Source organism: Nyctereutes procyonoides, unplaced genomic scaffold (assembly GCF_905146905.1).
Source record: "Nyctereutes procyonoides isolate TBG_1078 unplaced genomic scaffold, NYPRO_anot_genome, whole genome shotgun sequence".
Lineage (NCBI taxonomy): Eukaryota > Metazoa > Chordata > Mammalia > Carnivora > Canidae > Nyctereutes > Nyctereutes procyonoides.
Genome location: NW_026575040.1, coordinates 9,245,431 through 9,261,315, shown reverse-complemented (window position 1 = coordinate 9,261,315; position 15,885 = coordinate 9,245,431). Strand labels below are relative to the sequence as shown.

At 53.2% G+C, this 15,885-nt stretch overlaps 1 protein-coding gene across 3 annotated transcripts in view; it reads left to right on the top strand.

The window, feature by feature from the left end:
- The first annotated feature begins 1,676 nt into the window (after positions 1-1,676).
- The window catches only part of SMAD3 (SMAD family member 3), a 118,285-nt gene continuing 104,076 nt past the window's right edge, over positions 1,677-15,885 (top strand). For all 3 annotated transcript variants that reach the window (XR_008663737.1, XM_055319872.1, XM_055319873.1), the window contains exon 1: positions 1,677-2,039. Coding sequence is in view for 2 of the 3 variants with exons in the window: in XM_055319872.1 (XP_055175847.1) it covers positions 1,834-2,039 (206 nt within the window). In the remaining variant the exon portion in view is untranslated. The remainder of the gene's footprint in view (positions 2,040-15,885) is intronic.

The following is a 15,885-nucleotide window of genomic DNA, read 5'->3' as shown; positions in this document are numbered from 1 at the left end:
AAACAAACAAAGGCGGTAGACACCCGGCTAGAGGCCTGGCAGGGGAGGGGCAACAGGATAAACGCCCAGAGGGTCTGGAGTAATTCCTGAAAGCAGCCGCGGGGGTTCGAGCGCAGAAGCCCCCGATTTCTGCAGGTGGGGAGAAAAGCCCCAGGTGCCCCAATGTGCCGGCGTTTCTTTGCTTCCCTTCGGGCCTAAGTTTGCATACATAAAGCTCCCGAGGACTCCCCCTTTGCCCCACTTTTTGCGAGTTCACAGCTATGGAAACAAAGCTCTCTCCCAGTTTGGGGGGTGTCGAATTTCGGATTTTTTTTTGGGGGGGGAGGAGGTATCATAAGGTTGCAAACACCCAGTAATGTAATCTCCCCGCCTCCCCCAAGATAAATTCTAAAGCGCCCCCCTTCCTTTCTTCCTGAACTCAACAGATGTCTTTGAGGCCCATTTTTCTGCCCGGGGACTTGATTCACAAAGGACCCCTGGCTCCGGCTAGTATTCCAAGGGAGTCTCTGGGGTCCCCACGTCCACACTTGGAAGAGCACCCCCCACCCCCATCCCAGTTCTCTCCTCCGCGCACAGGCTCGGGGGGCTCTCGGCCGGAGGGATCTCACCGATGAGAGAATAAAACATAAAATAATAATAATAATAAAAAAGCACCCCACGGCTCGCGGGTCTCCGGCGCCACCAAGGCCCCTGCCGCGGGTCAGCGCGCGCGCATCCCAGAGCGCGCCCCGACTTCCTGGGCCTCCACCTTCCGTGCGCCCTTCCTCGGACCGGGGCGGGGGCGGGGGTCCTAGGGGTGCACCCCCCCCCCCAGGGTCCGCCGGGCCGCTGCGCGCTCGCCCGCCCGCCGCCGGTGTGGCTCTCCAGCCCGCCGCTGCAACCGAGCTTCCTGAGTGTGGGTGCCGGGAGCGCAGCGTGGACGCCGCCGCAGGACCCGGCCCTCCCCTCGCGCCGCCCGGTTCCCACGACTTCCTCCCGGCGCCCGGCGCCCTCGAGGCCCGCGCCGCGCGGGGTCCTGCGCGCACCAGCCAGCGCCGCCGCCGGCCCCGGGTCGCCCACGTGGGCGTGCTCCGCGCGGGGCGGGGGCAGGCCGGGCGCCCTCCCGGAGGCTGGGGGTGGGCCGGGCGCCCGGGGGCGGAGGGGGCGGAGGCGGCGGAGGCGGCGGGGCGCGGGGGAGGAGGCGGGGAGCCCCGGCGGCGAGGGGGCGGTGACAGCGCCTGGAAAGGAGGCTGCACGCGGATTTGCATGAAACACAGACTGGGAGCGGGCGGGAGCGGGCGGGAGCGGGCGGGAGCGGGAGCGGGCGCGGGCGCGGGAGCGGGAGCGCGGCGCACGCCCCGGGCCGGCCCAGCGGGCGAGCGAGCGAGCGAGCGAGCCGGGAAGGCGGAGGGAAGCGGGCGGGCGAGGCGGGCGAGGCGGGCGAGGCGGAGGGATCTGCGCATCAAAGCGGGCGAGGCGAGCAAAGTTTGGCTGGGGGTTGGACTTTCCTTCCTGGAGGCGGCACCCAAACAGCTAACCCCGTGCGGAAACCCAAACTTTCTTCTGCCACTCGGAGTCTCGCGGCCGCCGCCTCCGCCCCGCGCTCGGGGCCTTCCCGACCCGGCGCCGCCGCCTCCGCCCGCCTCCCGCCGCCTCCCGCCGCCTCCTTCCCGCCGCGGGAGCCGCTCGGGGGCGCAGGGCCGCGCGCCGAGCCCCGCTGGCTGCAGCGCCGCGGCCCGGCCGGGAGCTCGGGCAAGTCGGCCGGGAGTTGAGGCGAAGTTCGGGCGGCCGAGCTCCCGTCCGCGCCCAGCCCCGCCGGGGGCGCCCCTCGCCGCCCGCGCGCCCGCCCCAGCCATGTCGTCCATCCTGCCCTTCACCCCCCCGATCGTGAAGCGCCTGCTGGGCTGGAAGAAGGGCGAGCAGAACGGGCAGGAGGAGAAGTGGTGCGAGAAGGCGGTCAAGAGTTTGGTCAAGAAGCTCAAGAAGACCGGGCAGTTGGACGAACTGGAGAAGGCCATCACCACGCAGAACGTCAACACCAAGTGCATCACCATCCCCAGGTGGGGGGCCCCAGCGACCCGGGGGCGCGCCCGCCCGGTGCCCCCAGCGCGGCGGGGCGGGCGGGTGGGGTGGGAGCGAGAGGGCTGGTGCGCGCGCGCGCGTGTGTGTGCAAGGGGGGGGCAGCGGGAGCGCGGTCAGGAAGGCGCTGAGCGGCGGGGGGGACCCCCCAACAAAACCGCCTCTGGACTTGCACAGATTTCAGAGCCCAGCGCTTCCACGGGGCGCTCTCCCTCCCAGAGCGCACACTCGCCTTGCGCCTCCCGGGAGCGGGGTGTCGCTGGACGCGGCCGCCCCCACCTCGGCGGGGCTGGGGCTGCGGGCTGGAAGTTGAGGCCCGCTTTGTTCGGCTCCGCGGGCCGGAGCCCCTCCTCCGCCGCCGCCTCCCCCTCCCGCCCCCGCGGCCCGCGCTCGTGGAGGTGGTGGTGTCTCTCTCCCTTTCTTCCCCTCGGGCCTGTCCCCCCACTTCTCTCCTCCGCAAACAGGAATGCAGTCCGTACAGCTGGGGCTGTGGGTGAGGAGCGGGAGCCTCGTGATTGACAGGTTCCCTCTTGGTTCTCTCTTTGCCTTCGGGATTAGCATTTTTATCGAGTATTTTTAGCCCCGGGTGCGCCCGCCGCCCGCCCCCTCCGCGCACACGCACTTTCGGTGCAGCGCGGTGCTTGCAGAGGAGAGACCCGGGGCAGAGGTTAGGGTCCTCCCCCCTCCCCCGACGAGAGTGTGTGTGTGTGTGTGTGTGTGTGTGTGTGTGTGTGTGTGTGCGCGCGCGCGCGCGCCCTGCTTTCAGCCTGAGATTGAGGCCAATGTAGGAGAGGCAGAGCTGATCAGATAACAAAACGCACCCCAAAGTGGGCCTCGCATCGGCCCTCGCATTCCTGCAGAGCTCTCCTTCTCCAAGCGCTTTGCCATCTGTCTGGACCTCCTTTCTCCTTCGCATCGCGCTAGCTAGGTCAGGCGGGAGCTCACAGATGGCTGATGGAAGGGGTCAGTGACTTCTCTCCACTCCCCAGGGCCTTCTTTTAGTTTCGCTGCCCCTGGCTGGGAATTGGGGTGTGTGTGTGTTGTGGAGGGTGTGTGTGTGTGTGTGTGTGCACTTTAACCTCCTGTCTCTCCCCGTGGGCCCCCTTTAAAGTCTGATTCTGCACTAAGGGAGTGTGTGTGTGTGTGGGGGGGGGGGATCTGGGTGGGATGTCCTCGGGGTCCCAGGCTGCAGAGTTAGGAGTAGAGGGTCTGCAGGGCCTGAGCCCCACAAAGATGGTCCTCCTTGCTGCTGGGCCAGGAGTGGACTGCATCCTTGGCCACCTGCTCGGGCCCGGCAGCTGTACATGCCGTGTGAGGCAGGCACAAAGCAACATCTGTCCACAGGAACCCAGAACAGGCCTCCTCTGGAAATAAATGCCACATATGGTGGGAGTGCTGACTTAAAAAGTAATATATAGTTTTTTTTTTTTTAACTGGGTGGATCCAGTCAATAAAGGCAAGGGAAGGTGGTATGTCGTCTGGGAAGTGCGCCCTGGGTGTGTGATCCAGAGCCAGAATTGACTTCAGAGGAGGTGGTGTGATGTGATGGGGTCGTGAGCCTTGGATTCTGGTCCCAGCTCTGGTTCTGAATCCTTCTTTATTCCTTTGGCTGGGGTGCGGGGGTAGGGTGAATGAGCGTCATACATCTCCTGTCTGGGGAGGGATGTGCAAAACGTGCCTTCTTACCTGTCAGGGTGCATTGAGGACAAGTGCTTTGTGCCTTGAAACAGAGAAAAAAAAAGGAAAAGGAAAGAAAAGGCATGAGTTATAAAATGAACAGCTGCATGAAGTGTTTTACAGTTTTCAGAGCACTTTCACATGGTTTTAATGAGATCAGGAAAGCAAGAAACTCCCGCCGACTAGATAAGGCCGTTAGACTTCAGATTTCTCTCCTTTTTTTAAAAGTGGAGAAAACTGAAGGAGGGAGATAAAAGGTTTGGCCCGGTGGACTTGGGACTCTGACCAGTTGCTCCCCTTTTCCTACTTTGCGCCGCTCTCTGCTTTGAAAGTTCCAAATACATTCTTTGCCGAATTCTAGAGCACAGTTAGCTTGGGGTGGGGGCGGCTGTGGATGTTGGTTGGTTGGTTGGTTGGTTGGTTGGTAAGGTTGCCGATGATGTGTCTTTGGGTTGGTGACTGCTTGGGGGAGAGCCCTGGCTTTCCCTTGCCTTGGTAGGGCTTTGCCCTCTAGGTGAGTGTAGCTGTGGCCCTCCTTTCCCTCCTCCAAAGTCCTCCACAGCTTGAGGCATAGGAACACTTTGGACACCTCTAAGAGTTCAAGCAAGCAGGTTCGATCCGGCCTTCTCATGACTCTGTTAGGAGTGGGGCATCTTTTCCACCTGCCTTGGCAGGGGCCTTATATGAAGGTAGATTTTGTTTTTAATCTTTTCTCAGGGAAACCCAGTTGCCTGGGTGGATCCAGACAAAATGGATTTCCATCCCCGGATTTCGTGCCCACGCCTCTGGGTCACCTTGTCTCCCTTGGCAACGGCCGCCACTGTTTTGGTCGTGGGCAGAAAACTAAAGGCCACATCTTGGAAAGGTGGCTAGCTGGCCTCCACGTCAGTGGTATCAGCGTGTCTGCTCAGCCCCAAAGAGTGTGGTGGTGATGGTCTTATTGTCTGCTCCCTCTGCACTACCTTTGTAACCAGGGCTTTGGGAAGTTGATGGAGGGAGATACTTAGCCTTGTTATCCCATGGGGTGTGGGGCGATGGGTGGTTCAAACTGCCCTGGGGTTCCAGGAGACCTCAGTCTGGGGAGATTTGACAAGCGTGTTTTGGCTACGACGTAATCGTGATCAGCAGCAGCAACCCTTGGCAGTTGCGGCTGCATCCTCGGATCTTCCAGACTGCGTGCTTGCTTGGGTTACGCCGGCTCTAACCTGTCCCGGCAGTTAGGGGAGCTGGAGCGGTACAGGCTTCCCGGTCCCAAGAATGTAAAAGAGACCAGTGCCAAGGAAATGGTAAGAGCTTGATTTAGATACCCCAGCAGAGAGGCTATCAGGATACTCTGAGGTCTGGCGGTCGGGGCAGGACTTAGACAAGTTGTATAACAGCATCTTCCCTGTCACTGGCCTTGAGTATCGGAGTAAAGCAGCAGGCATCCTCCTGGCCAGTGAAGAGTGGAGTCCCAGCATTTGCCTCGGAGCGGAAGAGAAGGTGTGTGCCTTCTGTGTCAGCAGTGAGGGGCCAGGCACACTGCAACATGACGGTTTTGGTGGACACTGATAACTTGTGCTTCCACCGATGGGCTCCATGCCTTGGCCCAGTGGTTGGGAGCTGGAGCAGACCTCATGTCTGGTTCGTTTGGAAGGGAAATGGAGCTTTCTTGTGTCCAAGCACGTTCTCATGTCAACATCCAGAGGAAAATGGGGGAATTGAACCCAACACCAGGTCTGACACCTGCCATCTCCTCTTCCTCAGTAAACCTGGCCTCTTAACACAGCCTCCTCCTGTTAAGTCACCTGGACTTTGCCAGGCTATTCTCACCCTAGGGAGAAAGGAAAAAGACCGTCATCCTTCAGGCTCCTTTCTCAGACGTCTGGGGGCAGACCTCTTACCAGGGCTGCAGGAGTGGCTTCTTTAATACCTTGTTGACCTCACTATCTCCTGTCTACCCGCCTCTCTGACGGACGCTCAGAACACCATTGTGGTGTAGCCCGTTGGAAGCAAGCCCACCTCTGGCTGCCAGGGAGGTGGTCCATGCTCTCCTTTCTCTGGTTCCATACAGGGCTAGGAAGAGGAGGGGCCCGGACACCACAGTAGCTGACTCTGGGGCTGGCTCGAAGCTCTGGCTGGACCTAGATGCCACTTGATGTTCCCTTGACATTTGGAACCTTGGAACTTGCCGCTTGCACGCAGGAGTCGTATGTTTGGGCCAGTACGTGTTACAGACACCCCCTTGCTCCTGGTTCCTGATCAGATGTCACAGGGTTGGATCTTGTTGATTCATTGATAATCCTTGGTCCCCTCCTAGGTCTGAGTCAATATTCCAGGCAAGGAGAGAGGATGCAGAGGTAAATTTGAGACAGCCCCTGCCTGTGAAGAGCTTTCACTTCAGTAATGGAAACCTTAATAAGGCATTATTTGAGGGTCTAACTGCTACTGCTTTTTTATTCCCACCCAACAGAAGAAAAATGAGTTTTAGTATCGGGTGATTTGAGGGTGGGACTATAATGTGTCTTTTAAATGTTGTGGAAGTCACTGTTAGAAAACAGAATAATGGCAGCCATCTGTTGTCTCCAGAAAAAGCACAGGATTCAAGTCCTGGATCTTGCCATTTTTATATCCGGAGGGACTTAGGAGTTCCCCTTAATGTCTGCACCTGTGAAATCAGGATGCTCTAAGGCCTGTGGAAATGTTTGGTCAACCCAGGAGTTTCACAGAAAGAAGGGTTAGGTTTTTAGCCTCCCGTGTTCATCACTCCTCTGTTACTGAATTGCTCACCCATTTGTTAAATATCTGCCACCACGAGCAAGGCAGGGCCCTGGGTCTCAGGGAGCTGCCTGTCTAGAGGGGGAGACAGACTTGGTCAAAGATACAAGAAATGAGCTGCTCCCGAAGGATGTACAAAGTGCCCAGGGACATGGGGACAGACCGTTAATTCTGTGGGAGGAGGTGGGAAGAGGAGGGAGGAGTCAGTGTGAGGAGTTATTATCCAAAGGAAGTTTCTGGACTACAAGGTGATCATGTGAGCTTTTGGGTACGTGGTGATACCAATCTACAAGAATGAGGGTGTCTTTTTTTTTTAAGATTTTATTTTTTTATGAGAGATACAGAGAGAGAGAGAGAGAGAAAGGTAGAGACACAGGCAGAGGGAGAAGCAGGCTTCATGCAGGGAGCCCACCATGGGACTCCATCCCGGGTCTCCAGGATCAGGCCCTGGGCTGAAGGCGGCACTAAACCGCTGAGCCACCAGGGCTGCCCAATGAGGGTGTCTTTATCTTCTGTCTTTGGCTAAACTGAGTACTGTTATAAATAAGTGACATCATAGCATGCTCGGAAGGGCGAGTGACCTGCGTGCAGTGCAGTATTTACTCTGAGTACAGCGTTCTCTCTTTGAAGTAAAAAGTAATTTAGTATAGCAAACCTGAAATTCAGGTTTCCTGGGTGGGAGGAACAGTAACTTTAGGTATATTAGCCCAGAATTTAACAAAGAGTGTCAATAAAAACTGGATAACTTTTTGATGTGGATACTTAGAATTTCAGAATTTTGCTGTGACCTAGCCTTTCCGTGTCCCTGGTTAACACTTGCTGAACTGAATCCTGTAGGCCTGAGTTTCTGCGTGAACGGAAGAGCTTTGAGTGGTATATTTTTAAAGGTCTTTGCAAGGATGTCAAGTTTTAAAGGACTGTTTTAATCATGGAGAAAAGTCAGCCAGTACGGTAGTCATTTAGCTCTGATGAGAAATGCAAGAAGCTGTCGAAATGGAGAGAACGTGGCTCAAGCTTATCACATCAGGAATCCAATTAAAATGAGTTTTTGAAAAATAAATACTGGTTTAATAATGTAAACTTGTAATTGCTGTATTATTTTAATGGAAATAAAATTAACATGATTTAATGGACTGAGCGACCATTAATTTTCACTTGTTAATTTATTAGGGGATTTTAATGCCGTTTGATGCACAATACAGCCATTGTTCTGTGTGAGCTCCTTTATGAAATAAATAGGACGAAGCAGCTCTGGCTTGAAAAATTGAAATCGGACTTTATTCCCTCTACCTTCTTCTCCCATCTTCTTTATCCACTTCCCCCCACCGCCCCCCAGACTCTTATGCATGCTCTTAAGTTCTCTGCAGTGGGCTGCAGCTTTCTCAATCAACAAGGCTCATGGTTAGTCTTAATTAACTTTTGTCCCTCTCAGCTTTGATGTATTGACCTATTAAAAAAAACAAAAAACCAATTCTGCACCTTTCCCCAAATCCACATCTGATGGTATTAGTTGGCTGGGAAGAGAAGTGCCCAGAAAGGCTGCTTCTGAAGGCAGCCTGCTGCTGAGCATGCCTGGGGCTGGGACGTTTACCACCCTTTGCAGACAGGAATGGCTGGTGCGCTGTTGGATGATAGTAGCTCCTCCCCAGAGAGGGCGGGCAGTCAGCTAGTGACCACTGAGAGGTTCCTGGCCCTGGAGCCTTCAACGTCTCCACCTTCAAGCACAGTGGTTCCTGGAAACAGTTGGAAAAGGTTATTATTCACCCCACCCTGCAGAAATTTGGTCTCTAATTTTACTGTATGCCAAGTTTTAGAACAGAGATCTCCAGAGAACTTGTCCAGTCCATTTCTGTGCTGTCCTGCATCGTACCTACCCGGAGCCAAACCCTGTGCTAGGTGGCAGGGGTGATAGAGTGAGTAAGACCACACCATCCCTACCCTCTTGGAGCTTCTAGTCCACTGGCTGCCAACATGGGCTCTTTGGATAGGTAACAACGCTCTGTGTGTTCATCCTCTTGAATATCTAAATGCTGTTTTCTTGATGCCAGGGGGCTGAATCCCTCAAGCTTTACAGGTTTTCTGACTCCTGACAACGGTAATTTGCGCGTGTGTGCATGCACAGTTGTGTGCGTGAGTGTGTAACATTATTCTTTGCTTTGATTTAATTAACAGTTTTAGAAATAACAAATCTGTAACACAAGTCACACTATCCGGTGTTGATTATCTGAGGCCTCAGCTGTAAGCAGCGGGCCTGCCACAGTGGCACACTGCTGCAGAATGTTTTGACAGAGAGACTCAGTTGAAAATGAAAACACCGTAGAAGCCTATTAATTAAGAAGTTTGGCTAATTCTGGACTAGGTTAAAGTTTGTTTAGCAGGCTTTTTCTCCCCATCAATGCCATCAAAGAAAAATTCATTATAAACAAGGTTTTTGGGGTCATTTTGGAGGCAAGAGTCAGCAGACCTGGGTAAGTTCTAGACTTAGCTCTGTTTCTGATTAGCTGTGTGACCTGGGGCAAATCGCTTAACCTCTCTGGGCCTCAGATGTTCTCCATTCGTAGGTGAGCTAAGCCTTACTAGCGGCCTTTCTAACTCTCAAGTGGTTTTCATGCAAACATTTCAGAAGCTCCCCTTTGCACGCCTTCAGCTGAACAATACAGCCCAGGTCTTTCTTAATTATTAATGTCCTAAGACCCCATCAGTCTGGTGCCCATTAATTTATACAACTGAAAGTAATAAAGCTGTAATCCAGTCTTAATTTTGATTATGTTACCTCTCTCCCCACCCTCCCTCCTGCCCTCCCTCTTAACCCTGTGAGTCTACGTCAGTGAAATTTAACTACAAAGGAATGGAAAAATAACCGAATTCGAGGATAAAGACACGAAGGCTGCGTGTCTTGAGATGCAGCGAGCAATTTTTCTTCTTTTGTTGCTATTTTTGGCTATTCTCAGAGCAGGAAGTTTACTTACTCTAATGACCACAGACGCCTAAAAATGGTGAAATGTAAGAGGTAGGCATTATAAAGGATACCTGTGGAAAATGTTTGCTCATATGTCAGAGCCTACCCAGGAAGCCTCCTTTATTTATTTTTCAAGCATCTATATAAAGAAAGGCTCTACTTGATTTCGAAAGCATTGTGCCTTTTGTTAGGCAGCGTGGAGGTTACAAGTTTATACCCCAGCTAGGAAGTGAAAAATGAGTTTCCCCCGAAAAAGTACTTTTCTCTGTATCCCATGGCCCTGCGTGCTGATACTGAGCAAGTTTTTCTCCTACCACATTGTTCTAGGTTGAGGATGAGACAGAGTACTGCTTAGGACACCCTGGGTAAGGGTTTACCTTCGAAACCTCCAGAGCGTCTGGTTGCTTTTGCCGCTCAGTGTTGCATCACCGATTGCCAAGCCAAGTTGTAGCTCTGAGGTGTCAACCTTTTTTTTTTTTTCCTTTTAGACTGGACTCTTGAAAATAGTGATGCTTTTTGGGTGTGTGTTTTTTAAAGGTCTGTTTTTAAGCTGTCACAGCTCAAAAATGCCAAAAGGCATTTTTTCCTTAAAAAATCACCTCTGGGCTGAGCCCAAATGTGGAGTAATGGATCCAGAAAAGACTTTTTGAGGAGTTACAAGGGGCTGAAAGCAGGCACTGATGATGGAAATTGGGTTTTTCCTTTTGCTTCAAATCGTTCCTGTTGTAAAGTCTCTGTTAGCCTCGTTGAATTCAGACTCCAGGTGAGCCTTATGTCTCTGTGTGCCTGGGAGGGCAGGGTGAGTTGGTTGGTCCTGCTATCCCTTTAAATTTTGTGCATTGCCATTTATCTCTAACCAAACAGATTCTTAAAATATTACCTGGGGAGCAGGGGTGGGGGGGATGCGGGGGTGGACAGGAAAAGCATGGTAATGAAGAGAGAGCAAAGGGCACTGGAGTCTGACAAACCTGGCCTGGGCCTGCCAGTTGCTGGCTCTGTGGCAACCCTGGGTACGTTTGCTTCCATTTACTGAGCCCGTTTCCTTATCTTTGAAATGGGGATGGGACCGCCATAAATCAACCGAAATGAGATAACAGCAATCAAGCCAGTATTTGCAGCTCATGGCACATAGTAGGTGCTCAGGAAACACTCATCATTCCCTTTCGAGGCAGTGTCAGTCGGTTTCCATTGGGGGCACCCCCCCCCCCCAGTTGCCCACAGAGCTCACCGTTTGGAGGACCTCGGTGTGGTGACGGAACCTACGTCCGGTGCACACCGAGAAACCCAGCCGTGCCACTTGTTGACTGAGGGCTGGGTGAGCTCCTGAAAGAGAAACAATTCATATTCTTGGGTGGCTCTGCCCTCCCCCTCCCCCTCTTGATTGTCATTTTAAAAATTGTTTGGCTGACTAAAAATAATAGTATTGAAAACAAACTTTGATGAATCAGTGCTCCTGGGGCGGGGGATGGGCAGCCTCCTGAAGAAGAAACGCCGTGACTCATGCACTTGTCACCGATAGCCTGCCCGTAAGTGTGTGGAAGTGCATGGTGTTTATTGTGGCTGGTGTTTTTTCGAGACCCAGTTGGAAGCCAGTTCCGGTTCCAAGCACCACCTTACCGGTCAGCTTGGCTGTCAAAGTAAAGATGGTCAGAGGCAGCAACTCGGGTCTCGGAAATGACGTAGATGAGGACGGTGGTGCCTGTGAGTGCCCTTAGGTAGGCACAAGAGAGGACCCATGCCCACAGGGCCGGCCTTTGGCCTGCCGTCTGGGTGTGTTCCTTCTCATGGGGCGCCCCAAGGGGTGGCCCATCTGGAGCCTGCACCTCCTCCTTCCAGACTGTGCTTTGGGTTCTGACCCTTCAGTTCCCTGTCCTGGTGGTCTCAAGACATCTTCCAGGTCCCACCTGGGCCCCTCGCAGATCCATCAGCCCAAGGAAGGCCATGCTGCCTCGGCCATGGACGTGTGTGCACCTGTGGGCTGAAGGGCCGACAAGGCGAGCAGGGCAGGGGGATGAAGGAGTTGGATGGAATTCACGCCCGTGGCGTCTGTATGGGGGTGTGTGAAGCCCCTCTGAGTGTGTGTGATGGTGCCAGGGGGTGGGCTGGCATTGTGGCCCGCTTCTCCCTGGATGGCTGCATTCTACTGTGAAACCAAGAGATCAGAGAATGCGAAATGCAACCCTGGCCTTCTGTGTTGTACTAAGGTATTTGTCAAGGTGGAGGATAGAACGTATCCTGTGTATCAGTTTGTTACCTTGATTTTTGTCACTTGAACATGACAGCATGTGGGCCTTGGCGTGGCCTCTGCCCGGGACCTACTGGTGGGGAAGCAGGCCTGTTTTTAGCCACGACCAAGGCCCAGCCTAGGAGGTGCCATGGAACGGACAGGGATGGATTCCCTTCACCGCAAACCTGGATTGGAGAGAATTACAGGTCATGGAGAAGGCGGCACATATTGCAGCTGCCCGTCTCAGAAGTGGAGTGGAGAGCTGGACCCCCCACTAGTGTGCTTGTTGGTCGACACATTTATGGGGCACTGACCTCATGTTGGACTTCAGGGGATACAGAGAGATGCAGAGCTGAGGTCCTATCTCTGAGCTGCATAGAGGCAAAAAGGGTCACACTGCCCACGGTTATGGTGGGCTGGTGGGACAGACATTCAGGTTAAGGTCAAACAAGTGTTGATTTGGGAGCCCAGAGAAAGAGCAGCTCTCTTTCTAGGAGAGGCGGGAGGCTTCCCAGAGGAGGTGGAGCTCCAGCAGGACCTCGATAAATGGATAGAGCATGGGTATGTAGCAAAGGCTGCCTAGAGCATTGGCCAGATGGGGTGTGGAAACACCTGGCATCTAGGGCAAGCAGGACATTTCAGGGTGGTCAGGGCATGGAGGGAGGTGCAGCCAGAGAGGAACCGAGGGAAGGCTTTAGTAGGCCAGGCTTAGCGTTTGGACCTTGCTCTTTGAGCATGTCGGGGATTTTCAAGTAGGGGCCAGAGCCACCGTTGGGTTTGGACTTCATTTCCTCCCCACCCCAAGCCAGTAACAGCAGGTTTTCTGCCTGAGTTATCCAGGTCAGGGTCATAATCCCTTACACCACCATGTGGACGGCTTTAGGCTATGTCTGGACCAGGGTGAAAATAGTGTTTTGTTCGCCGTCAGGAGAGAAGACTAGTTGTACAGCCAGGAGGGCTCTGGGAGCCCAAGTGTTCAGGTAATTAGCTGGTGAGTCATGCTCGCCTCTTGCCATGGAATCCTTGGGAAAGTGAGCTGAGTCGTGCCGGGTCCCTTCAAGCAAAGGCCTCGAGACCAGATCTCGGCTGCCCCCTTGGCGTCCCCTGTGCCTGGCACAGCACCTCAGGTGGAATGCCTCTGGACGGTGTTTTCTCATTTCTTCATTGATGACCATCTAGACCGGCAGGTCTTCCATGTCCCAACCACACTGCAGTCAACAAGAATGCCTCCGTTCTCCTCTCCTGCAGACTCGCAGGATGCTCCATAAGTGTCTTAAAGACAGATTATATTTCTAATAAGAGCAACAGTTGACTTAAGTTCATGTTGTTCATTTCTTTTTTTAAGATTTATTTATTATTTTTTTTGTAATCTCTGCACCCAGCATGGGGCTTGAGCTCACAACCCGCGGTCAAGAGTTGCACGCTCCTCTGACTGAGCCATCCGGGCGCCCCAAAGTCGTTCATCCTTTTCAGCACCGAGGGCAAGTGGAAATCATGCTGACCATTTAGAGATTGGGTACAACTTACTTACCTTGTTAGAGTCTGCTTTCTGTCGTCGGTGTTGCCAGTTGAAGCTTTAACAGATTTCCAGAGGAGAAAGTTTTGTGTCCAGGGACCACTTTTTGTTCATGGACCATTTTTGAAAATGCTGATAGAGACCTTCTGAAGGGACAGCATAGGGCAGAGTTCTGAGTTCTGGGTTGATGTTCAGAAGATCCACACTCAAATCCCTGCTCCCCACTCGCTGCTTTGGTGACATGGACACATCACCTTGCTCCGTAGAGCCTCGTTTCTTCATCACTAAAACGGGAACAATGATACCTTCCTCGGTAGGATTATTGAGGTTATTTATGTGGATGAGCTATGCCTTCAAAGCATTTGCAGAGTGGAAAATATTACGGTGTCATTTCCTATTTCTTGATGAAGCACAGCTCTGTAGTGTTGCTAAAGATGCTTTCTGACAGAGGCAGACTAAAGCTTCTGAGTTCACACCAAGGTACCCACAAAGGCCTTAGAGATAACTCATAAATGATGCGCAAAATTCAATTGGAATATGAACTCAGGGCAGGCACGCTCTGGGGCCTGGTGCCAGAAGCTTAGGCGAGCTGAGGCTCTGGGCCTTCCTTGCCTAACGGGTTGAGTCAGCTGTGTTGACCAGTGGCGGGTCACCTTAGCCCTCTCACCTGGGGACAGCATGAACTGAGTATGCAGGACACTAGCATGGGCCACTGATCAACTGGTTTGGTTGGTCGTCTTTACCCGTCTGCAGTACTCTGAGAAGGCTGGATTGCTCACCATCACAGGGGAGGAGCCCGAGGCTTTGAGGGGACAGTGGCAGAAAGGAGTCTGGGCTCAGATCTCTGCTTCCTGACCTTGGCTGTCTGCCCCCAGGCTCCTCAAGAAGGGGCTACCATTCTTGCAATTTCCTGCCTCCTAAGCAGGTCCATGTGATTGCCTGGGTAGGTTGCTTTAGGTCTTATGATAAGAAATGGAGCTGGATTTGCCTCAGAAGCTCTAGCCCTTGGGACACCTGGGTGGCTCAGTAGTTGAGCATCTGCCTTCAGCTCAGGGTGTGATCCTGGGGTACTGGGATCGAGTCCCGCATTGGGCTCCCCGCAGGGAGCCTGCTTCTCCCTCTGCCTATGTCTGTCTCTGTCTGTCATGAATAAATAAATAAAATCTTTAAAAAAAAAGAAGAAGAAAAAGAAGCTCCAGCCCTTCTACAATCTAGGGTGACGATATATAATTTATTGAACAAATCAGGACCCATATAAGAGTGAAAAGGGGCAGGGCTGTTATTAATTATGGTCAGAAAGTGAGCATGAGCATGGACTGTCCAGCCAAATATGGGTAAATGGACACCCTCGGTCACCCTGCCTCTGTGGCAGTGGTTATGACACCTGCGAAGGTAACTGGGAGCGTTAGGCCAGCCGGTTGATAAGATACTGTTGTAAGGGGCTGAGTTATTTACTGCTAGTGAGGGTGAAGGGACTTCATTTAGGGTCATTTTTCAAGTTGGCAACATAGTATTTAAAAACTGGATGTGGCCTTAGAAATAATCATAGTGAAGTTAGCGCTAGAGCTTCCTTACGTGGAGCAGGACTTAGGGAACGCTTGGCTCTGCTGATGGGTACTCTGAAGGGAAGGGGAGGGAGGGTGGAGGTGGGGGTGGCAGTGAGGAGACAGCAAGGCATTCACATGGCTCTAGAATGCCTGCATCCTCTACAGGCCGTGTCCCTTCAAAACCCAGGAGATGCCTTCAGGCCCAGTGCAACTGAGATGATATGTAATGGCCAGGAGCAGAGACTTCTTCTGTAAGCTGACCTCTCTCCTGCTCCCCTGTTCCATTCTAGAGGCCCCGAGGATACCACTGGCCGGTGGCTGGTGCAAGTTTAGTGGATAATCCTTCTGCTGAAGAATTTTGGAAGGCACTGAGGAAGGAATTAAAAATAACAGCAAGCATGCCTTTCTTTCTCTTTGATTGTGGTAAATGCATGGAATGTGCCAGGGCCTCTGTGGAGCACGTGGCCCCAAATAACCCCTCTGCCAGTGGAATTCTGTGGAGAACATGGAAGGGCTCTGAGCCATTTCACTGCTGCTTTATGTTCTCAGGATTTGTTCCTGTGATCTTCTCTTGCCCTGAATAATTTGCTGGAAGCCTGGAAAGGGACTTGAGTCCTCTGTTCCTCTGTGTTCTCTAGCCACATGGCTGTCGTAGGCGAGGCCCTGTCCGATGAGCTCCAAGGAGAGCAGCTGGAGTGACAAAGAGGACCGCTCACAGGCTGAGAAAAGGGAAGTGTAAATTCAAGCCAAACTTGGCAGCACTTGCTTAGAGAACTTGAGCTGATACTATGGAGCCCTGGTCGTCATCCTTTGTGGCTAGGCCGTGTCTTATAAATAGAACAAGATGCATTCTCACCCTCCTCCCCTTGCCCTACCCCACAGACACAAGGAGGCATGTGTGTGGGTGCGTATGGGCAGGGAGTATTAATGATTTATATTCCAGTTCTCTGGAGAGCCATCGTGGGAACTGGGCCCTGGGCTCCATGGAGATGACCAGGCCATCTCGTGGGTAAGGCTGGAATCTGTTGCGGAGCTCCAGCAATCCTGACCATTCCAGCCTCTCCTCCGTAGTGGAGGCCCTCGGTCTCTCCTGCCTGGTACATCACTCAGCCAGTTGGCCCTTTCCTCTCTGGTCCATCCTATA